This window comes from Camponotus vicinus, unplaced genomic scaffold (genome assembly GCF_025532165.1).
Source record: "Camponotus vicinus isolate PSW18456_S1 unplaced genomic scaffold, iyCamVici1.0 SCAF_10, whole genome shotgun sequence".
Taxonomy (NCBI): domain Eukaryota; kingdom Metazoa; phylum Arthropoda; class Insecta; order Hymenoptera; family Formicidae; genus Camponotus; species Camponotus vicinus.
The window spans coordinates 7,603,127-7,627,491 of record NW_028141946.1 but is presented as its reverse complement, the minus strand read 5'-3'; the positions used below and the strand labels follow the sequence as shown (position 1 = coordinate 7,627,491).

The 24,365-nt window shown below is 33.9% G+C and overlaps 2 protein-coding genes across 8 annotated transcripts in view; one reads left to right on the top strand and one right to left on the bottom strand.

Annotated features, from left to right (window-relative positions):
• Beta-spec (spectrin beta chain) overlaps positions 1–24,365 on the bottom strand; it is a 32,012-nt gene that overhangs the window by 3,592 nt on the left and 4,055 nt on the right. Inside the window, exons 2-12 of one of the 6 annotated variants that reach the window (XM_083079859.1) lie at positions 14,017–14,205; positions 7,490–13,396; positions 7,224–7,315; positions 6,959–7,063; positions 6,493–6,635; positions 6,374–6,429; positions 5,730–5,786; positions 4,443–4,550; positions 2,164–2,313; positions 1,013–1,280; positions 746–928 (exon numbers count right to left, since the gene is read on the bottom strand). In XM_083079859.1, coding sequence (XP_082935985.1) covers positions 746–928; positions 1,013–1,280; positions 2,164–2,313; positions 4,443–4,550; positions 5,730–5,786; positions 6,374–6,429; positions 6,493–6,635; positions 6,959–7,063; positions 7,224–7,315; positions 7,490–13,396; positions 14,017–14,152 — 7,205 coding nt within the window. In that variant the 5' untranslated portion in view covers positions 14,153–14,205. The remainder of the gene's footprint in view (positions 1–745; positions 929–1,012; positions 1,281–2,163; positions 2,314–4,442; positions 4,551–5,729; positions 5,787–6,373; positions 6,430–6,492; positions 6,636–6,958; positions 7,064–7,223; positions 7,316–7,489; positions 13,397–14,016; positions 14,206–24,365) is intronic. The other 5 variants (XM_083079861.1, XM_083079860.1, XM_083079863.1 and 2 more) reach the window with 5 other exon arrangements.
• LOC145960417 (peroxiredoxin-like) lies at positions 3,053–4,803 on the top strand. 2 transcript variants are annotated; one of them, XR_014435349.1, is made up of 3 exons: positions 3,053–3,436; positions 3,861–4,298; positions 4,427–4,803. XR_014435349.1 is itself a non-coding variant. In XM_083079873.1 (2 exons), exons 1-2 carry the CDS (start codon positions 3,187–3,189, stop codon positions 4,238–4,240), a joined length of 630 nt encoding a protein of 209 aa, XP_082935999.1. In that variant the 5' UTR covers positions 3,053–3,186; the 3' UTR covers positions 4,241–4,803. The 2 variants fall into 2 exon arrangements, 1 of the variants encoding a protein (XP_082935999.1); XM_083079873.1 differs by having other exon boundaries at positions 3,861–4,803.

Genomic DNA, 24,365 nt, shown 5'->3' with positions numbered 1-24,365 from the left:
CTTTTTGGCTTTTCTAAAATATGATAAATGCAATATGATCGAATGCGCGATAGGATGAATGGATTTCGTATGGAGTGAGGGCGCGTATCTTCTCGAATTATGCTTTGCTTTACGAGATGATCGTCCGTCACCCGTGAATGATAATGATGATGAATAATGCTTTTCTACGATAACCAGATAAAATATTGTGGTTATCGTATTGTTTGATGATTAATTAAAATAATATTTTAAAGTGATGAAGGGAAGGGTCGAAAACATCAAGAAACATTTTTTCCGAAAGAAGGAAAATTAGTCTTGTTAAAAAATATAATACGGAATGCCAGATATGTGAGGAATATCATTCGAGGAGTGTAAGTAATGGAAGATGACAAATGTATAATTTTTTTATTGCTAACAGAATATTCTCTATCAGCTTCATCGGGACGTGTTCAAAAGGATGAAGCAAAATAATAACAAGATAACAGGCATTTTACGTACAAGAATAACATTGTCTTGAAATGCTGCAAAACTTAATAACTTATATATTCGCAATATTATTAAAAAGTCAATTGTAGATTTAGAATATTATCATTACGTTGCATGTATATTTTATTTGCCAACTTTGTGAAATTTACAGAATTTATTTGGCTTTTAGCTTTAGAAATTCTTGCGCCGATCAATTCGTATATTCATATTCATATCGTCTTAAATTCTCATGTATGATATTATTACGATATGATAACAAAATTTCTCAATCAACACTTACTTTTTCTTGAGAGTGAAGAAACTACGCCGCTTAGTTTCGGCTTGTGTCGGGGCGGGTAAAGTGTGAGCTCTGGACGTACTTGCACCTGATGTTCCTTGCGCCGCTTGATTTAATACGGACACCCAATCGTTCATCTCGGCGTCATCTTTGGCCTGGAACAGGAAGTCGGATCCGCTTTGCGACCTATAAAAAAACAGGTAACAATAATAACATTTGCGTCAGCAGAAGCGTAAAATTAAATATGATCGAGGTGCGTTAAATACTGACTTGACTCGGAAGACATGTTTCTTCTTAGTGTAATCACTCGCTACGATAATAGTCGCGCCTCGTAAATCAAGGGGAGCTTCTCCTTTGTACGATTGATCAGGCGAAGCCTTGTACGACTTCTGATCTTTATATACACATAAGTTCTGCCCGCGTACGACCATGTACACCTTGTCCCAAGATCGATTGGATGCCTTCTTCGTCGTGCTTTCCCATTCATGCTTTCGCTGTAACGGTCCTTCGAATTCGTCGTCGCTCGGACTTCGTTGCTCTGCAAAAGATAACGTTCATCATTACTTATTATTCGTTGAGAGAATGAGTTTCTAAAAAATTTAAGATTAGATTATAAATTATTATCTGTACGGAAGAACAACATCAGCCTGTTCCCTTGTTCTTTCGGTAGATAAAAGCTGCAAATAATCAATGACATTATTATTGTAAGAATTAGTCATAACATGCTTTCAATGTAATACGCTGCCCATAACACATGAAAATTCGTTTTAATTCCTTGTTATTTTAATTCAAAAAGTATGTTTGTTTATCGTTTAAACTCATAATAAGCCGACATGCATTGATATATTTTTATAACAATACTTGAAAAAAAAAAAATAATTTGTCCCAATTATTCATTCCTTTACTTGTTATCCAAATACAACGTAGCTCTTCGAGTGTCTTCCCACTATAAAAGATATAATTTTATCATAGCTGACTTATATTGTATATAATGATAAAGTAATTGTTAAAAATATACGTATGCTTAAACAATAACTGAAAATAAAGCATGATTAATTAGTAAAGTAATTATATAGATGGATACAAATATATATGAAAGATCACAATATCCACCTGGATATTCAATAACAATTCGCAACAATAATTTAGAGTTTCATTACAAACGTACAAAATTTGATCAGAAACTAAAATCACATAAAAAATACCTTTCCAATTTTCGATAATAATGATTTATTTATTGTTAGATTTATTGAAGATGGATTATCCGTTTTTCACATCTTGGCTGTCTTAAATTTAAACATGTAGAGAGTGAAGATAAAACGAGCAAATCTTGTAGTAAAAAGAAAAAAAGAAATGTTGAATGAGTGAACATGTAAATTTCTAACTACTGTAGACCACGTGAATTTCTTTTCTTCACTTACCGGGGATACTACGTTCATCGTCACTCACGCCACTGCGATCTAAACTCGGCGACTTGGCGGACTTTCTCCAGCGGAAACTCCTAAACGGTGATTTGCTCCGACTTCGTTCCTTACGCCTTAAAGACTCGGAGCCGGTTCCGCCTTTTGGAGCTTAACGACGTACGCAACACACATAACGTTTATTAGCTACTTACTTTGTACCCTGAACCACCTAGCTTGTAGCAGAGAATTGATCAGGTAAACAATTTGTCTCACTAATAATCCTCACATCCACATATATGTACGTTACATTATTTCTCCATACCCTCTAACTACATACGAACAATATGCGAGGATACGTTCATGCAACATGCTCATGCAGATGTCAAATGACCGATATATGAATTGAATGTTTAATAAATACAATATATTTTTAATTTATCTGCAGAATTATTGTATCGTACAAGTAATTATATCTATTCCAATAAATGTATATGTATATAATTAATTAAACTGTTCAAACTGAATTACTGTGAGCATAGTTATCTCTCATAAAAGCTATCTGTAGTAAAAAATGGAAAAAGGCGCATTAATTTTTTATGATTATAAATAAATTTGAAAGAAACACCTGCAGTTTCAAAATAATTATCGTGGACTTCAATATACTCTTCATTTAGAAAGAATAATTTCTTGAAATATATGATCGAAGCAGATTATATATTTCCGAAAACATTTTTAATCTATTAATCAATCAGAGGAATTAATTAATTTGTTTAAAATAAATCTTTAAAAAAAGTGATAAATATTTTGCATACATCTATCCCATGAGAACGTATTCTGCGATGATATATATTTCTCATGTTTTAAAAATAGTGAAGTGACGTGAGAGACAACAGAATAGAAAGAAAATCGATCGTTAAAAGTTTCGTGTATCTGTAGTTACAACGACTTGCGGTATAATTTGCACGAGACACGCAATGGTCTCGAAAAATACACTCATGATTATGATACAATCATGTCGAGTATAAAAATAATACGTTCGGGATGAACTCTTGTTGCGCAGAAAAATGGGAAATTCCGCATACACCGCAAGTACGATTGATACCAGCAGTGTCACGGCCCGCACCACCCTGGTCGGGTGTTGCGATAATTGATTTAAAGATGCAAGAGTTATCATCAGAACATTTCTCGGGAAAGTACTTGGTGCTTCTCTTCTATCCGTGCGATTTCTCGTTCGTATGCCCCATCGAGCTTATTCAATTTAGCGATCGTATTGCCGAATTCCGGCTTATTGGTATGAAATTTTATCATTTATCATTATTAACGTCAATATGTCATCAACCATAAATTCAATTTTTAATATCAAAAATCTTGATACATTTAAAAAAAAAATTATTTTTCGTCCAAAATGAAGTCTATTATTATTCTAATTTTAAGTCTCTTGGTTCCTCTTTACGTGAATTGTGAATTGATTAATAAATAATTGTATATCTTGATCAATTGTAATAAAGTCCATCCTCGAAAATATAGAATATATTATATATAATAAAATAGATGCAAATTGAGTGCATTTTCACTTTTAATGCAAAATAAAAAAATAATTTCAATTGTATGATACATACAAAAAAAAGTGACTCATTAAATCAAAATTAATAAATTAATCTCTCTTATATATTTCTCTATTGTGAATATATAATTACTATATTTTTATATTATAGGTTCGGAGGTAGTAGCTATTTCAACAGATTCCAAATTTTCGCACTTTGCATGGGTGACGACACCGCGCAAACAAGGGGGCTTGGGTGAAATGAAAATCCCACTCCTGTCCGACCAAAATCACCAAATAGCGAAAAATTATGGTGTATTAAACGAAAAACATGGAGTAGCATATAGAGCTCTGTTCGTTATAGACAAACAACAAATTGTACGTCACGTAACGATAAACGATGACGATTTACCGCGATCGGTGGATGAGGTTCTGCGGGTCATAAAAGCTTGCCGTTTTGTGGATGAACATGGTAGCGTGTGTCCCTTTGGACCGTTGCAAACGAAAACCGCCTCCGGAGAAGAGCCGGATTATTATTTCCACACGAATTAATTCCGATCAAATATCAATTGCATCCTTATATCTGAGATTTCTCACTTAAAAATTGAAGGTGTAGTCTTTCATTAATTATACAGTTTGCATTGACTGCTATTTAATTGCAAGACAATTGCGATCATGTCACGAGGAAAAAATATTAATAAAAAATATTTTGCACAATGTATACTTAATTTGACACAGTTCATTGAACACTTACTTGTCGGTGTGCGAGGAGTACCATGCGGCGGAGTTTTCGCAGAGGTTGGCGAGACAGGAATCCCTTCTCCTTCCCGGAAAGACAGTTGCCTAGGTTTTTGTGCATGCACTACACCACACCAATCACAAAATCATGCTATATATGTATATATATTATTCTTACATGTACATCGCGTGATATTGAATACCTTATGTATATATTCAACACAATTATATCAAATAACTTTCAATAATTATAATTAATAAATGTGACATCCGTTACGAAAAAATCGCACTGCTGAGAAAGTGAAGATTTAAAATTTTATCACAAAAATTACTTCACACTATAATCGAAACTAATAATTGAACTTTTTATATGTAATATATAATAAAAATATACATATATTATATAATAATATAAATCTCTGTTATTATATTAATATATTTTTAAAAAATATATTAATATTATATTTATAATATATAAATATATAATCATAAATAGTATTATAAATATTTGTTATAGTGACATATCGTGTCCCCGAATATTTAAGTAAACGAGAGAATATAGAATATTGTATCTCTACATTTATAGAATAACGATTCCGATATACTTATCTTCCAATAAGGTATTTAAGCATTTTATCATTTATATAAGTCAACAATCGTGCGATGAACAAGGTGAAATACGATAGTTCAAATATGTACCTACCAAATTAGCGATGCAAAATGAAATGGTTTATAACAGAGTATATAGTACGACCAAAAATAATAACAATAATAATATAGATAATGTATAATTAGAATTATATTGTTATAGATGTATATCGTTTCACGCGTGTGTCTATTCATACGTGTGTCTACTAAATATTATCTATATTATTTGAAATATTTAGTAAATTATGAAACATAATTGATATATCAGCTTGTGACAGATGACAAGAAGAGCATCTCGGGTAATAACAGCCCTCACCTGGTAGAGAAAAAAAATTAATAAAAGCGCATAAATGATGACTTGTGCGGGCGAGAGCGATAAGTGCGGTGTTGTTACGAATATGCTGAAAGATATAAAATTATTATAACATAATGTGACTTGATGCTTATGTGAATCCGTAGAGCGAAGCAATTAAATACTGTTACAAAAAATACAATATTATGATTATCCGTTATCCATCACCAATTTGATGAAAGATTATAGAAACTACCATAAGATTCGATTATAGTTTCAAAGCAGTCGTGGAGACATATTAAGATGTACTTAATATGAAAGTTTTAATCTGCACAAACTTTACACGCCTCACGTAAAACTCACCTTCCTTGGGCTTGTCTTGAGGCTGTGGTGTACGTGTAGAAGCCTTGCGATGTGCCACTGTGGTTCGTGCATTCCGTGCCGCATTAAGGTGCATTCGGGAAGGATAATATGAGACGACGTGGAGCGATGGATTTTATACGTGGATCGAAATAGATTTAGGTTGCGGATAGGAGAAGGCAAAAATAAACGTGCTGTTAGCGATGTCACACATGCTTATCCAAACAAACCGTAACGCTAATTGACAGAGTTAAATTTTACGTCAAGAAGCAAGATTCTTTGCTGTACCGATTATTAGTCATAACAAAAAGAAAATAAAACAAAACAAATGTTACATACCGAACTCGATTTGATTTTTTCAAAATCTCTTTCGGTTATACAAAATTAATTACTACCATCTCGCAGTTACTAAATCAATAAAAGTTTTACGAACACATTACGTACAACCCCATTAGGAAAGCACTCGATTACATTACATTCTAAATAATGTACGTATATTAAATATCGATCGTTATTCATCAATACCAGCATTCAAACGGAATGCAAAATCGTAAAACGAATTAGAAGATAAGTACCGAGAAGAGTGTTATATAGAGAGCTTCGATTAGTATAAATCCAAGATATATTATTAAGTGTAGTTATATTACCATGTCCCTCGTCTTCTCCAGCGCGTTCACCGCTTGTTGCTCCATCAGTTTCGGCTCTGCAGCAGACAAAATTTATTCATGATAATCATATCATCGTGTAATCGCAACAAAATATTTACCTTTCACTAGGTGGTTCATCTGGACTAGTAACAGGTGTTGACTTGGCCAAACGTGCGGCTTCTGCCGCTGCTGCCTCCTCCTTCTTGCGTTTTTCCTCTTCTTCCCTTTCTTGCTCCCGTCGCTTTAGCTCTTTCAATTCGAACTGTGCATTAAGAAAAACAATTATTTATTTCTAAAACCGTAATATTTATAATTCGTATTGTGTTTTATTATATTATAATAGCATTATGTAATAAAAAGAAGATAAAAGTATAAGCAGCAGATAATTGTATGTAACAAGATTTATATATTTAAAATATTCATTTAAAGATGAAATATTGAAAAGTTTTTAAATTTAGATTATAATAGAAAATTTTTTAATATTAATATAAATAATTTTATAAATGATTTTACGGTATTTTTACGTTTTCTATTATAATATTATCTAGTGATTGTGTGTGTGCGCATATGTATTTAATTACTTACAGTGGTAAGTCGGTGCAAGGCACTAAATCTTTCTTCTTGTGCAGCTGCCGATTTTTCAAAAGCTTCATGTTTCTTGATCAAATTTTCAACTTCGTCAATAGTATGCTGTGAAAATAACAATTTTCTTTTTTAAAAAAAGTTGTACGCTTAATTAAGAATTCGGTATTTAAATAGTATGCTGTAAAAATAACAATTTTTTTTTTTAAAGAAAGTTGCACGCTCGATTAAGAATTCGGTATTTATGTTTGCAAAAATAATTACTTACACCGAGCTCTTGACTCATAAGATACGGCTCTTGAGCGATTAACCATGCTTCAGCAACCGCTGCATCTCGGGCAAACTGATAGACTTCCAAAACTATGGCAAAAAATAAGCAAGTGTTAAATAAATACACATGCATATACATACAATATATTTATGATTTTTAAAACATTAGATATTTCAAAGATATCCAGTATTTCATACTAATCAAAAGATATTAAATTGTGCAATAAAATTGAAATATATTTTCCGTTAATAAATATAACTTACTGAGCTGCAAATTTTCCCAACGTTCCTCCCATCGATGTAAAAGCGCATTTCTGTGATCGGTCAATGCTGCCAATTTTTCCTTTATCTGCGCGCTAGCGTAATGATTTCTGGCTAGCAAATCTTTCCCGAGATTGATGCATGCCATTAGATTATCCTCTCTAGCATCGATTTCCGCCTTCAAACTCTGATGATTGTTCATCAGTAATTCAACACCGGCGACATCGCGTGGCTTTTCAGACGTGTTCATTTGACGTACAACGTCGTCCATCCAAATCATCAAGGTTCTAACCATGTTGAAGAATCTGAAGAGATCTCCGGTGTCTTCCAGTTTAGTTCGTCTGCCCTCGCACAGCGATTGCAAATTATTCCATGCTGCCACGACTTCGGCTTCGCGATTCGTGATCTCTCGTGCTTTGTCACCAGCGTAACTTGCTTGCAATTTGGCAGATTCCTCCTCGATCTGTGTCACTTGACTTTGTAATGTGGACAAATCCTGGATAAAGTTGGTATGCTTGCGTTGGAGAGCAGATACCGAGCCAGCATCTCGACCCAATTCATCGGACATGGCGTTTTGTTTTTCCAGGATTCTGCCGAGAACGTCCTTGCAGTCGTGGAAGAACTTATGCAACTCGCGACTGGCCACCAGCATCTGCGTGCGCGTCTCAATTAATTCGAGCAGATCTTGCCAGACTTCGTTCAAGCCGTCCTTCCATTCGGCAATCGTTGCTGCATCAGAATGTCCAGTAGCAATCAGAGAATCGGCGATGCCGTTCACGGCTTCTACCCGCTCGGAACCGATCGCCTCGGTATCACGCGCAAACTCCTTGAATCTTTCCCACAATAGAGTTACGTGATCGTAATCCTGACCCAATTCATGACTGCCGGCGACCAGTTCGCGTTCTTGAATCCATTGCTCGAGATCGTCGACCTCGCGGTTTAACATGAATAATTGCAGTGCCTCGTCCAATTTGGCGCGTCGCTCGCCCGCCAGATCCTTCAAACCGGCATAGAGTTTATCTGCCTGCGACTGCTTCACGGCGATTTGATCGGCCAATGGATGCTGATCGTTTATAAGCTGCCGGGCGGTCTCGCCGAGCTGACGAATCGTTTCTGCGTAATCTTCCACTGCGTGTTCCAGAGACTCGTGCTTTTTCATCAAATTCTGAGCGGAGATCTCATCCTTACCGCGATCTTCAACCATCATGTACAACTCCTGCTCGCTCATCCACGATTCAGCCTCAGTAGCGTCGAAGAAGTATTGCTGCGCCTTCTCGTTCTGTAGCAAATGCCTGTTTCTATCGTCGACTGCGTCCTTTAATTCGCGCCACTTTTCTGTTAATTCGGATATCAATTTCTGGAATTCGGGACTATCTTCATGTCCCTCGTCAATCAACTTCTGCCCATTATTGCACACTAGATTAATCCTGGGTTCGTGGTTATCGATCTCCGTACGCAGCGATTGATTTTTCTTCTTCAGCATGTGAACATTAAACAACGAGTTTCCATACTCGGTACTAGTCGCCTGCGGCATCTTCTCCGCAATCCACAATTTCTCGTCTTCGACATCTCGCCGGAATTGGAAGGCTTCCTTCTTTTTCTCAAGCTGCCGCTGGCGATCGATGAGAGGCTCCTTAAGCTGCGCGAATCTCTGAGCGACTTTCTCCTTCTTGCACTTGATCTCCTCCATCTTATCATCCGGCACTGTGCGCTGCAGATGTTCCGCCTGTTTGTCGAGTTCGGTGACTTGTTTTGCTTTCACCGCCATTTGCGTCTCGATCATCTGTTGTTTCTGCATCAGTATATTCACGGAAGCTAAGTCAGAACCAGTGTCAGTGCTCTCTATCTGCTTCTCTAGTTCGTTCATCCAGGAGTCGATGTCGTCGCAAGTCTGGTGAATCAATACCTCACGATTCGCATCAAACAATCGTTCACCCTTATCATGAGTCGTAGTTTCTAACTCTACAAATTGATCCGCTAATTCGGCTACCTTCGGCTTGATAATCTCTGCCAAGTCTGGTTTTTGTTGAATCAATTCGTCCGCGGCTTGTTGCAATTGCTGTAAGCGGTCTTTGTTACTTGCAATCTCCGCTTCAAACGCCTGATGACGAGTCCATTTACTATGAATAGTCTTTGCGCTTCTATATGTCTCATCCTGAGCAGTGATATGTTTCTCTTGCACCCATTCGCCGAGTTCCTCGCAATCTTGCAGGAACATCTGTAACTGAAGCTGATCCTTGAGTTTCTCCATAAGTTGATTAGCCTTCTCGCGATTGATCCGGCGACGCTCGTTGATATTCTCAGCCTTCTTCTTTACTTTATCAGCCGCAAAGTGTCCCTCATCGACCAAACGTCCGGCAAATTGCACAACTGAATTAATCTTCTCATCATTGGCGTCCATAGTTGTCATAAAAGCTTCGTGTCGCTTGATCATATGTTCTGCTTGCTCGAAGTTTGCTGGCGTTTCGTCCTTGGCAAGGATATGTTCCTGTTGCGACAAGAGTACCTCCGCTTGACGCGCATCTCGATCGAATACCTGCAGATTCAGAGAATTGGATAGCAAGTTCTGACGATTTACCCACATCTGATGTAGCTCTTCCCAGCCCATCTTCAGCGCATTCAATCTTTCTCGCAGGAACATATATTGTGTGTCGCCATCGCCGGCCTCCGTTGTCAGTCGCTCACCGTACTCCATCATCTTCTGATAGTCATCGGTGTAATTATCGATTTCCTCCTTGATATTCTGATGTTGCGTGAGGAGTTTTTCGGCATCAGCGAGACTGGTCGGCGTGTCTTCGCTAGCGACATCAGTCTGAGTTTTGGTGAGCCACGCTTGGAAGTGATCGAGATCACGCAGGAACCGGTGCAAATCTCCAGCCTCTTCGAGTTTAGCGTCACGTTCCTTTAACATTTGTGTCAACTGCTCCCAAATTAAATGGATTTGCGCAATTCTGTCGCGTATCACAGCTGCCTCTTCTGGATGTTCTTTCTGTATGACTTCTGCTTCTTTCTCCAAAGCATCCAATTTAGCCTGAATAGCCGCCAAATCACGTTCCATGCCACTCAATCTGCGTTGCAGCGTCATCACACCTGTCAGGTCCATTTCTAGGCTATCGGTCTGCTGTAAAATTCGTTTCTTGTCCTCGATCCATGATACGGTCTCGCGACATTCAATGTGGAACGTCTGCACGCCGTGTGCGGAGTTCAACTCTTCACGTTTGCCCTCTGCCTTTTCGCGCAGTTCGGCCCATTTCTGATTGAGCTTATTTTGTCGCGCGATTATCTGTTCCGAGTTCGGATGCTCGACATGTAACAATTGTCTGGCCAATTGATTAACTACAGCGACGCGAGATGCATTTGCGTTCATTTCTTTTTCGAAGCCGTTATAACGGTGTTTCATAATTTCGACGTCTTCGATATCCTTGACGGGCACCATTGTATCCAGCATCCTGTTCTTCTCGCCAATCCATTGTTCAACTCCGTCAGTCTCGCTAAATACTTTGTATAACGACTGGGCATCCAAGAGTCTTTGTTTACGCAATTTAGCTAGTTCAAGAAGTTCTTTGTATCTATTATCTATCGAAGTCAGTCTTTCCAGGACCTCCGGTGATTTAGCATCCTGCTCGCCTAATGTGGATGCCTGCTGATGAAGCTGTTCAATAGTCGTAGCGTAATTTTTGAGCTCATCCGTCACGTCCTTATGCTTTTTCAATAACGACTGCACATTTGCCTCGTCTCTACCGACATCTTCTGATGAGACAAGCCGTAAAGTATCTAACATCCAAATGTCGATGTCGTCCGCGTCCGCAAAGAGCTGATGATAGTCGACAGCCTCTTCGAGCCGCTTTCTCCTAAAAGCTGCCAGATCCAGCAAATGATTCCACATGCCAAGAATTTCTTGGAGTCTCTCTTGAATACGATCCGAGCCGAAATGCTGTTGTCGAACTAATTCATCGCCAACAGCAGCGACTGACATCAACTGCGGCTCATGTGACTGTATCTCATTCTCCAATGCCTTGTGCTTGGATAATAGCAAATTAATAGTGGTTAGATCGTGACCAATGTCCCCTGTAGATACAATTTGTTCTTTCTCCTTTATCCAATTCTCCTCGTCAGCCATGTCCCAGTAGAATTGCCAAAGCTTCCGAGATTCCTCAAGCCTAGTGCGACGCTCGATCGCTAGCCGCACTAGTTCAGCGTATGCATTCTCCAGCTGTTGTACACGTTCGACTATGATGGCCGGATCGCACGGACGATAGCCCTCTCCATGCTCCAAGAATCTCTGACTTTGTTGAACGACGGCCTTGACTCTTTCGCCTAGAACGTTGATATCTGCCTCGACGAGAGAATGCTTCTGCAGCAGATCTTCCACACCCATCAGGTGTTTGCCGTAATCGTCCGTCAACAGTCGCATCTTGATCTCCTCCATACTGTCCAGAATGTACAACTTTTCTTGGAAATTTTGTTGTAACTGCAGCGACAGTTCCAGCCGCATTCGTCTAGCGCGGAGTAGTTCTAGGAGATAGTTCCACAAGCGCAATACGTTATCCTTACGAGCATTGATACGCTCGATGTCATGGTAATTCTCCGCCTCCAACTCCTGTGAGACCGCCATGACGGCCTGCACACGCTCCTCGTAAGCAAAGATGTCGGTTTCTATAGCCTCGTGCTTCTTGGCAGCGGCTTCTACAGCGGCGAGATCAAAGCCGAAGTTATCTTGTGACACCAGTCGTTGATTCTCTGACAACCAAGTTTCGCGCATGCTGGCCTTTCGATTAAATCTAGCCGCCAATTGCTCTAACTTCTCCTGTCGAATCAGTTCTTCGCGCAAAGCCAATTCTCGTTCGTGCTCCGCCTTTTCTAATCTCTCCCAAGCCTTATTGATGTCGGATATCATTTTACCCTCTTTAGGCGTGTAAGGCTTCTGATTGTTTGCGCGCATTTTCGATTGCAAAGTGAATAACAGTACTTCGAGATTACCCTTCTCTACGAATTTAGGCGGTTTCTCTACGGTGCGATAATTCGAGAATTGCGAGAGCTGTGATTGAACACCCACTAGAGAATTGGCAAATCTGCGATCGCCAAGCGCCTCTATCGTAGCTTCGATCCAGCGTAGCAGGTCACTGGTAAGACTCTCGTATTCGTGTATCATACGATCATTTTCCATTGCGATACCGACCACTTTGCCGATCCTTTTACCTTGCACCGTCTCCTGCTTCATCTTTGAGAAGTAATGATAATATGTAACGACATATGTTATGATAGACTTCTCATCCGGGTGATCCACGAAGATATCTTCAGCGTCCAGGAGTTTTGTGAGTCCGAGTTTGTCTTCTGCGACGTTGAATGCATTGTTAAGATTATAAATAGCATTTGATTTGGAGAGTTTCTCGAACTGAATCAAATCCGGACGGTGTTTATGAATGATTGCGTTAAACGCCAGACCGTCTCGCCATGATGTCGTGAAGTTTCTTACATTCACGTTGTGGTAACCGGCAGTCTTCATCTGACACCACAACAGCAACGCGTCCTTGGCGGACTTGGTCTCCTGATTGTCCGTCTCTTCGATTGTAATATCTTGGATCTGGAATCGCAGGATGATCGTCCAGATAAGACCCAAGCTCAAACGCGGATTCCCGTCGACGATGTCATGAGAACCCATGTTCTCCAAATGTACCCTTTGCTCGCGCAAGAATTGGAGGGCCTTGTCCACATTTTCTAGGCAATGGATGCGCATCTTGCCCTTGGTAGGACGCGGTAAACGCTCGCCCGATAAGATCTCTAAAAGTCTTATCAGCATCTTGCCATCTCGCAGATCGACGTACAAATCGCCGATCCGGCACGAACATCGAACCAAGTGGGAGTTGACCCATTTCTGGAAAGTCTTCTTTTGCACTAATTCACGCTCACCTAACGAACAAAATTATTTATGAGCGATCGTGATAAATTATTAACAAATTTCGATCAATATATGCTATAATTAAAATATAACGTGAATTTAAGATATAATTAAATTATCTAAGAAAAATATGCTTTGTTTAATAATAAACGAATTAATTAAATTAATAATAAGCGTTAGGCTTATTATTAAAATAATTAATATAAAGTTTCTTTACCTCGAAGATCAAGTACGACTTTATCATAGTTCATCTTATTAAAAAAATTGCAATTCTACTATATAAATTATTTTATATACTTTTTCAAATAATCAATATTTATTTCTAATCTAATCAATTATTACACTTATAATAACAGTTTAAATAACTGAATATAATATAACGACCACTCTCAATCCAAGCTAAAAAGCAACTGGTTAAAACTTAGAGTTATAAAAATCATAGAGCGATTATCAAGAGGATGCGGTTGATTCATATCTCAACCATACAATTTTCTAAAAAAAATTTACTAATGCGTGCATTACCATTTTTATTACAAAATAATAGTATAAAAAATAGAATTTTACTGCATTTGTTTTATAAAATTAATAAAGGATAAATTACATAATTAAAAAAATCAACAAAGTTTCGTACCAGCTAACGCCTTGATACGTGAGCGTTCGAAAAGTCTCGAACTCGAGTTTCCCCCGTCGTATTCGTACTCATCGACAATCTCTTGTTGCAGCGTGGGGTCCCATCCCGCACGCACCACCGAGATATCGGTCGTCATTTTGTCAATCGGACCAACAGCTCACTTCTGCCTAACCCTTAAAAAGGGTGCACCTGAAACAGCATCGCGCAAGGTCATTAATTCGCAGCAATTAAAGAAAAATATATACTTATAATTATCTCTTATCAGTCACTATTATTACTATTATATTATTTATACTTATAATCACTATTAATATATAAATAGAAAAGTACATTTATTCCATTTTGTAAAATTTCAAAATAATTCAAATTACGTAAAGAAGAGAAAAAGTATTGTGTACAAAATGTCTAAACGAATTTTATTTTTTCAATAGAGATAATGATGCATTTTTTATCTTTTAATCTTTTTTATAATTACTATCGAGATAAAAAATTTAATAATATATAATACAAGATTGTTAGAAATCATCCAAAAAATAATAAGTTATCAATTTTCTAACTTTTAAAGTCAATTTTATTGAAAACAAAGCAAAAACTTATTCTGCATTTTCGATTTATTATTTTATATAAAATTAATACTTTCTAATTGTATCATAATTACTGTAGATACTCAAAAGTATATAATATAGAAAATATTTAACGTTTACAATATATATCTTTAATCATAAGTCTAGGAAACATGATACTACGCATAAAATAAACGAGGACACAATAATCATAGGAATTTTTTCCTTCTTTTACCCACGCAGTATAATAGTAAGCAACGTGATGCATACAGAATATGTCTTTAGTAAACTCTACAGTCAGCTCATTGTCGTCAGTTAATTTTTACACAGATAAGAGAGATGTTAGAATAATCTTATTTTCTTTTAATGCATAGGCAATCTTTTTCTCTCTCTTCTCTCTAGGGATGCTTAATAATTAAAAAAATAATACAGAAACTTTAGATAGATTAAGTTTTACATGATTCTGTTCGATAATGCAATATACATATGTGTAGATTTTTTATTCTTTTTCGATAAATTTTGATAAATTTCTTTAATAACTTGGCCTCAAATACAAAAGTTTTGAAATTAGATGAAGATTTAATTTGTTATTTATTTTCATTTGTAAGAAGCTTAATTTGCGAGACATTTTTTTTTTCGATCGTTTATAAAGCAAAAACTATTAATTAATAATTTCGTTAAAAAAATTAACTTCAAATTGATTAATTTATGCTCTCAAATTTTTGTTTTAAATACTCTTTTTTTTAACAAATTTTTTAAAAGTCTTACAGTATATTTTTCATTCTAAAGATTATATTTTTCATGTAAAAAAAATAAAAATTAAGATGAATTCGTTTTAAAAAGAAGTGCAATAAATAAACTTTAATACCTAATTTATGATTTTATCATATAATAAATTTTTTTAATGTTAGACTTCTCTCTCTCTATTATTAAAATACATTTGATAAAATTTATTTTCTTAAGTGTCCATAAATTCTCTCTCTCTCTCTCTCTCTCTCTCTCTCTCTATATATATATATATATATATATATATATATATATATATATATATATATATATATATATATATACACTTAAGGAAATAAATTTTATATATATAAAATACCTTGTACAACATCGTTTCTCCATTTTCTATATATTCTTACACATTGGTAAACTGTATTACGTCACTTTAAGCGTGAATTCATCTCTGTTTTCTTTCATTTTCGTCCAGTATCAATTTACTTTGGTACTCAAATTTACTCAATTTGCATCCCTCAAATTTGTCCTTACTGCTAGCTAATTGCACCGCTGTTGTGTAATCGTCAAGTTTGCAGGGTCACCGGATATCAAGAAAGCATCAGGTGCGTACTGTTAACGAGCCTACCCATCGAGTATTACTTGATTCTACGTGTGTTTATTTAATAAAACGTTACATGCTTGTCTCCGCGTGGGAGACGTAACGCCTCGCGCTCACTACGATTACATCACGAAAATGATGTCACACATGCGAAATACACATCGCATCGGCATCGCATCGAATGTCCTGCAGAGGTAGCTAACGAGAAGTTAAGAGAACACTGTGACACTAGCGTAATATCGACTCTTGTAAAATAATGTAACACACGATAGAATTATTATATTCACTTGCATTGTTAAATATATAATGGACTGCATGCAGCAAAGTGGCAAGCAAAATCTAAATCACGCACAGGTGTAGAATAGTAATAAATATAAAGGACTGAGATTTTATATATATATACATACATACATATATTTAAATATGTATATATATATATATATATATATATACATATACATATATTTAAATTATTCTGTTATATATAAGCTAAAGTATGCTAATTTTTATGCACATATAATAATATGCAGTTGTATATAATTCAAATATCAAATTAATTAAATAATTTAATTAAATTATATATTATAGTTAAATAATTTTAATTTAAACATTAACTTTCACGACACAAGATATGAATGAATTTTTTATGTATAAACGTGAATTATATACGTATAATGAATCAAACACAATATTTCGTGCTAAAATGCCAAGTAAGAAATATCGTCATCAACGTGACTCGATTATTAAAATAGAGCGGAGGATGATTTAGAGTGACGTCTAACGTCTAATTTACAACGATCTGTCGCAAACAATGTTTACTAATTAATATTGATAACACTTAATTCAGATAGTTGCAATTGCAGCTGCATGAACAAGCGATAACGCAATAATAATGTTTCAATGGACCAAGTGTTCTACAGGTTAAATGCGCAAATAATATTTTACATATTCGTGCACGCGCTTGTAAAAACTCAAGGAGAACCACGGTAAACCGATATGGGTATTTGATAATGAACCCGACACCGAAGAGAAATAACTCAAGTAACGCAAGTATGTACAAAACTTGTAAAATTAATGACACATATAAAAGTGATTGCGTCAATCTTTTGAAATTAAAGATATTGCACGGTTATTACATTATTATTTATTTATCTATTATTATTATTATTATTATTTATCTTTAATTATTATTATTTACAATATACAATTATTATTTATTATGTAATAATAATCTATTATGTAATAATATATAATTCACGTTTTAATCATCAAGTAATGCCAAAATTTATTATTAATTAAAGATATATTTCACAGTTATGTTATTACTTATTATTTATTTACACTATATAATTATTATTTATTATCTAGTATATCATAATAGATAATTCACGTTTTAATCAACAAGTTTTGTTAGAATTTATTTATTATATATTCTGTATATATCATTATACATATATATATATACATACATACATACATACATACATATATATATATATATAATATGTATCAGGCTAAAAATAAAATATTAAAATTATATCTTTTATCATTACTACTTTAAAGAAAGAAGTAGAACATGGCATTGAGTATATTTCTTTCTCTTTTGAGTAGCCGACAAGATGGAGACCGATTCTGATCACTTTGCGACGATATCGATATGTTTTCCCCACCAAGAAATGAAAGTTTGAAGAACGCAGGCATGAATGGCATTCTTAAATGTCTGGACAGTCACTTACGATGAATTAAGAGCAATTACGCGAGTGCCGTCATACTTAATGGCTGGCATAGTAGTGGGAACGTATAGATTAATGCCTCCGTAATCTAGTGGGGGCGGAGTGAAATGAATCACAAAGTGAATGACACGATAATCGAGGAAGGTTAAGTTTACCGGTGACACTTTCTACACTAATATCTCTGATGCAAGCAATAAGCTGCAAATCCGAAATCTCATTTTTCAGAAAAAGTCTATGTACAAAAAAAAAAAGTATTTTTATCTCCAAAATTTGAAATGCATAAATAAATTTTAAACAAGTATGCATGTATATTTGATATATGTGTTAAATCAATTTTTATTTAAACAAATTGTTAATATACCGCAGCGCAATCTTTTTTATTGTAATATAAATTTGCCACGTTATATTTTGATAACACTACGGATACTGAAAAATTCTTTCTTGTTCAGAAAGATTTTTATGTTATTATCTTGTCTATTGTGGAAAATATAAATGCAGAAAATTAATAACAATTGTATGATCTCTCTCCAGCAATTGTGTTTATGTATAATGCGCATGTACCATCGTGAAAAACTTTCTATTGAGAAAAAGTGAGAATGGAGAACAAGAAGCTTATTGTGTATCGAAACGAGAACAGCCGGTCTTTATATATGCATCGTGAATATTACTTCGACGGTCATAAAAGCAGAATTCTGTTTAAATATATCTAGTTCGTTCTAAAACTTGTTATCATATTATGCAAGCAAAAAATACGGGTTTTTTCAATTTGTTCGATAACGGCAAATTATCACTGAACAATATTCTTTCGGTTTCTCATTTTTCCAGTAGTTTTATAAAAGTAAATTAGATTATAATAGCGCAATGAAAGTAAAGTACTTGTACAATTATCATATATATATGTTGGATATATTTATAAAGATCAAATGTCTTGCATCAATGTTTATATTTTAAATGTTTATATTTTATATAAAATATGTATGCAAGATATATTTTATATAAATTAATATCGTTAATATAACAGTAATTAGTTGTTTATAATTAATAGTTTCTAAAATTTCTATGTCAAAGTCTGAAAAATTTATACTATTTTATCTTTCTATCTATCTATTTATCTACCTATCTATCTATCTATCTATCTATCTATCTATCTATCTATATATTCTTTGTAAACTCTGCAAAATATTTTTAAAGGACTATATATGTCCCTTTAAAGATATTTTCCAGAGTTTACAAAGAATCTTTATAAAGTGTCGTGACCTCAACGATATATTTTTGTCGTAGCTAACGGAGAATCGCGCAGATAAGCGTAACATTAACTTCCTTGGTGGATCTATTTTTAAGTCGACCTAAGACAAAATACGCACAGCGAAACCGATTTTGTCGTCTAATCGACGCCATACAAATTAAGTTGTCCGCTTGAAGCGACGCGCGTTTACGCCCGCTTTGATCCGCCTTCTGGAAAGAAAGGACCTTATATGTGCTATGTATATATGTATATATGTAGCAACGCGAAAATTGTCGCAACACCGAAGGTAAGATGAATACCGCTCGCGCGCACGCACACAACGCCGAGTTATTGATTTTCTACCGGAGTCACCGTGGCGCCGGTGTCCCATCGTATACATACATGTACGCCGAGAGCACCTGCATAAATCAGGAAGGGAGGAGGAAAAAAAAGCAGGTAATATTTATGTTTTTTTTTAACTCTTATCCTTAGAATCCTTACTATACGTGAGATCCTCTTCATCGCGATATATTTTCCGAAATTACTAGAGGCAAATTAAGTTGCTCGAAAAAAAATAATGAAAAATGAATATTATTTATGTTTTAAATATATCTCTGTAAGAGGTATTCAATCATAAGATGCGACCTTTATTTAATATCACGCAGGGATAACATGACGTAATGATATTCTCTATTAGATATACATCTATTAACATTTTTATAAAATTATAAAAAAAAAACCTTAATGTGTGTAAATTTGTGACAAAAATATAAATATCGAACACGTAAAATTATCTCAATTAGTACGACTGCTATCTTCAATAATTATAATTCATATCAGAAATGTATAAATTATTGGATCATGCCTGGGGATTAATTAAAAAGAAAATATTTATCATCTCTATTATTTTCAAAATTACGAAAGATCGATAGAGCATATTATATCGTTTGACGTAAATACAAGGCGTAATAGTACATATATGAATTTTAAATACTTTGCAAAATTATTGTTTAATATTAATAAATAAATTTATATGTTTAATATATATAAATTATTATATTTATAAATAAATTTAAATATATTAAATATTAACGATATAAATATATTGTTTGATGCGAAGATGATGCGAAATGATCGAGGTAAATTTTTGATAAAGTCATAGTTGTGTGTAGGCATACTTTGCGAGATATAATCAGAAACCGTTACGCGACGCGAATACAATTGTAATCTGCTTTCAACACTTCCCACTCCTCTCCACTGCAGGCATCTATCGGAAGAAAGAATCACGGAAGCGTGAAGTGTATGGGTAAACGCCCTTATGATGACCCAGTTTTCGCCAACATCCCTCTATGCAGGAAGCTGCAAGCTGACTAACAAGATTTCAAGAGCTGATAAAGTTTTGAAAATATTTCTGCAATTCTAAGTTTTTGAAAGAATCTAATTGAAAAAAAATTAAATTTCAAGAGTGATATTGATTCATCACTTTTAAAAAAATAAACATATAATTCTAAATTATAATTCTAAATCAAATTCGAATGCTTCTAAAGTTCTCTATGTATTTTAAATCATATTATACTCGCAAAAACCTTCGAAAGGAAAGAAAATTAAATTTTCATTTATCAAAAACATAATAAAAATTTATACAATTTGATTTGAATTTTGTTAGATAGCCTCTCGCAATTATTTCTGAAAGACGCTAAGAATAACACTGAAAACATTCCCACGCCTTACTTATAGCTCTAATTCACAGAGAGATTTAAAAATGGAGTTAACTTAAAGAAAAAGATTGTTACTGTGCATTCTTTAAAGATCAAAAGCGAAGGAGATTTAAAGAAATAGCGCGAGGTGAACGCTCTGATGACTCAATTTGCTCTTTCCTTAGCTTTAAGCACGGAAGAGTCGTTGCCATCATCATCGACGATTAAAGACTGATTACTTGATCATGAATTATACGGTATAATTCTAAAAGTACCGATGCAAGCCACGATGATAATTTAGAGTGAGTGTATGTATGCATTATGCATTTTCTTGTGTCCTAATTTTCATGGAATAATTATACGATCACGGCAATCGTTTTGTCATGTATCATCGAAAATGAAAAGAATCGCTGAGTCACCGAAGTTTCATCGGTCTTGTTAGAAAGACTCCATTAATGTTATTGAGTGAAAAGAATCGTCACTTTAGATGTTATAAATAGCATCCGCGAATGCGAAATGTTGCGCTTATACAAGTACTCGCGATTTAAATCACGAATATCTATATAATAATTAATAATTATAACTATTAATAATTATAACTTGCGTGAATAATTAGATTTATCTTTCGTAATATGAAATATAGCCATCGATTAATTAATTCTCTAATTATGTCAAGCATATATCCGCAAAAGCATGTTTTATTATTCTAATAAAATTAATCAAATTTGATATCTCTTTGCGATTTAGATTTCTATAAAAATGAGGAATAAGAAAATAATTAATTAATAATTAATGCTGCATATAAAATAATTTTAAAATAGTCGAATGCTTCAATATACATTACTATCCCACGATTTACATGACACATTATCATAACTACATAAATAACATATAACTGCATTAGACGAATAATTATTAACAAAGCGATTGCGTATTGCCAAAGGCATTCAACATGTCACTTGCCAAGTGGCTGGTAAATAATGCAACATCTCGACAATATACATGTCACTAAATACAATCCATCTCTAGGAATGTGATCTTTCAACGTTCAGTAATATCATTTTTGATTTGATGACATTTGCTAAATAATTTTCACATATTAAATGAAATTGTATGTTGCTTTAATTTTATAAATTTTAATTTTATATTAAATAATTAAGATGCTTGTTCATTAATATTTAAAGAGGTTTCTTTATAAAAAAAATTATGTACTGATGAAAGAAGGATGTTTGAAGCAGTTATATATCTTTAAATAAGAAGAATTATTTGATTTCAATTATTAATTTCTCTGAAAAATAATCCAAGAATCACTATTTTCAGTTCGTTCAAACATACGATCTGTATCTTAAGCTCATATACTTTCCGGAATAATAGGATAGACGTGTAATTATTCATGGTGCTAATAAAATCTGCCACGAAATGGAGCAACGAATTAGGTCAAACCACAGATATATTGTCTTGATTGTCCTCGAGCATAATGTCTGTCCATGACACACGGAACTTGCACTGACCTTAGTAATTTTCAGTAATCGTCATTTCGTCATTTGCACTCGCTCGCATATCGGCAAGTCAAGTTTGTAATCGATAAATTGGGTTGCATCCGAAATGTGTATCATCGTTGCTTATAATCGGTCTAAAAAAACACTTCTTACTTTAAAATAATAATTGAGCAACTTTGCATTACCGTAAATTGTTCGACACAGAAAAAAAAACAAGTTAATTAAAGTCAAATAATTAATTTTCTCGTTTCAAAATTATCTATAATTTTTTGATTACAGAATATATGTATCTCAAAATCCGTAAAAATTTATTTTTTAAGATTAAATCTAAATAAATTTTTACCTTTAACAAAATTCTTGAAGAGAGAAAGAGAGTAATTATATAAATGTGAAGGTTCAACTGGAATTGTACAAAGAAACATCAAATGGAAGTCCCTATTCTAGACGAAGAGCCGGTAGTTGTTATTGTACAACTACGTCACGTCCGCATTTACGTTAATCTGCCTGTTGGACGACTTTGTCGAAACATTTTAGTACATGAACAAAATGTCGTTTTAGCTATAAAATGCAAATCCAATCGACCAAAGCTAAATTTAATTGCAATTAATATTACATTAATATCTATAAAAGAAACGAGAAATTTTGACAAATTGACAATTGTTTGTCTACTGATTCTAGTTAGCATTTGTAATAAGCTTATTTTTTGGAAGTTTGAATTGCGCTTGTTAAATTTTTTGTTATTATTGATTGTTAATTCAGTTCGACTTCAGAAGAGAGTCAATGGATTTTCTATTCTCTCACAAAATATTTGAAGAAATAATATTAATAAAAATGCGAATCCCTTGATAAAATTCTGTCAAAATTTGCCGATTTTACTAGAAAAATTTTATAAAAAAAGACTTTAAGAATTCTAGATATTTTAGCTTTCTTAGTTAAGAGATACTGTATAATATAAAATTTTAAAAATATAATTCTTATTTAAATTTGCGATAAAAATATCTATTAAAATATGTTAAGATTTATATTTTATAATAATATTTATATAATATATAATTTTTTTCCAGTTAAATAATAAAAATGTATTTTTCTTTCTTTTGTCCTCTCTTAAACATTATTTAATCCTCAAAAATTATAATATTCCTTAATTTGTTCGTATATGATAAAAAATATAATAGAAGCGTGAAAGTTTAAAAATCTACTATTCGAAATTTGTATTTCTGTTTTTTTTAAGGAAAAATGCATAGCAAATTTTTAATTCTCTGCATCTCGCTATATAACACTTACATTACATAAGGCCTTATCTCGAACGAGGTTGCGCGTAATCTGGATGCATTAACGCTTGATAACTAGGTTGCATCAAACCCTTCTACAGACGGAAGTGCGCGATTATCGCTTACTTAAAAAAATCGATATCAAAGACAGGTATCGAGTCGGCGAAGTAACAGCGAACAAAGCTTTTCCTCCTCCTCGCTTGTTTATAAAAAAAGAAAGGTATGAGCGTCCGTACGCATGCATATACATTTAACGCAATCTCTGTATTCCCTTCCCGTATGACCTCTCATCGAGGCATTTTCTGCTCTGAAAGTAAGACAAAAGAGATTAGATTATTCATATTCGATAGTTTTCCTCGAAAACGCGGTTATACTTCGCGAAATCAGTCATACAATATAAATAGAAAGCATCAATCAACTGTCAAAAAAAAAAGAAAAAAAAATGCATTAATTTTCTCAATATATGTACATTAGAGTTTATTAATATCTTAATAATCTTTTGTCAAACACATCGTGCCAGAAATATTCATACATGATATACTGTTGATTAAATAATTCAAATTTATATTTCTTCTTGATTAATTTAATATTTTATGTGTATATGAGTTATTACTTTGTCTTCTAATCTCTCATGTTTAATTTTTTGTGCATATCAAACATTTATAAGTTAAATTCAGACAGAATTTCTGAATCACAATGCATATCTAAACACGTGAAGTTTAATGACTCTAGATATCGGAAGTGTTAATACAGAAAATATTCTCGCTCTATTTAATTGGTTTTTAAAGGACATACATTGGAGCTAGGAATTCATGTTAATTTATCAAAAATGCATGTGTATACATTCTATATATAAAATCAAGTAATATACTTGCATCGAAATCAGATTTCTTAGTAATTGTAACAAGTATTTGAAAATCACTAAATCGAATATTTTATTTATATTTTAAATTAAAACCCGAGGTTTTTTATTGCAGCTATTATGACGTCAAAGGCAAAAATATGTGAATTTTTGTTATTGC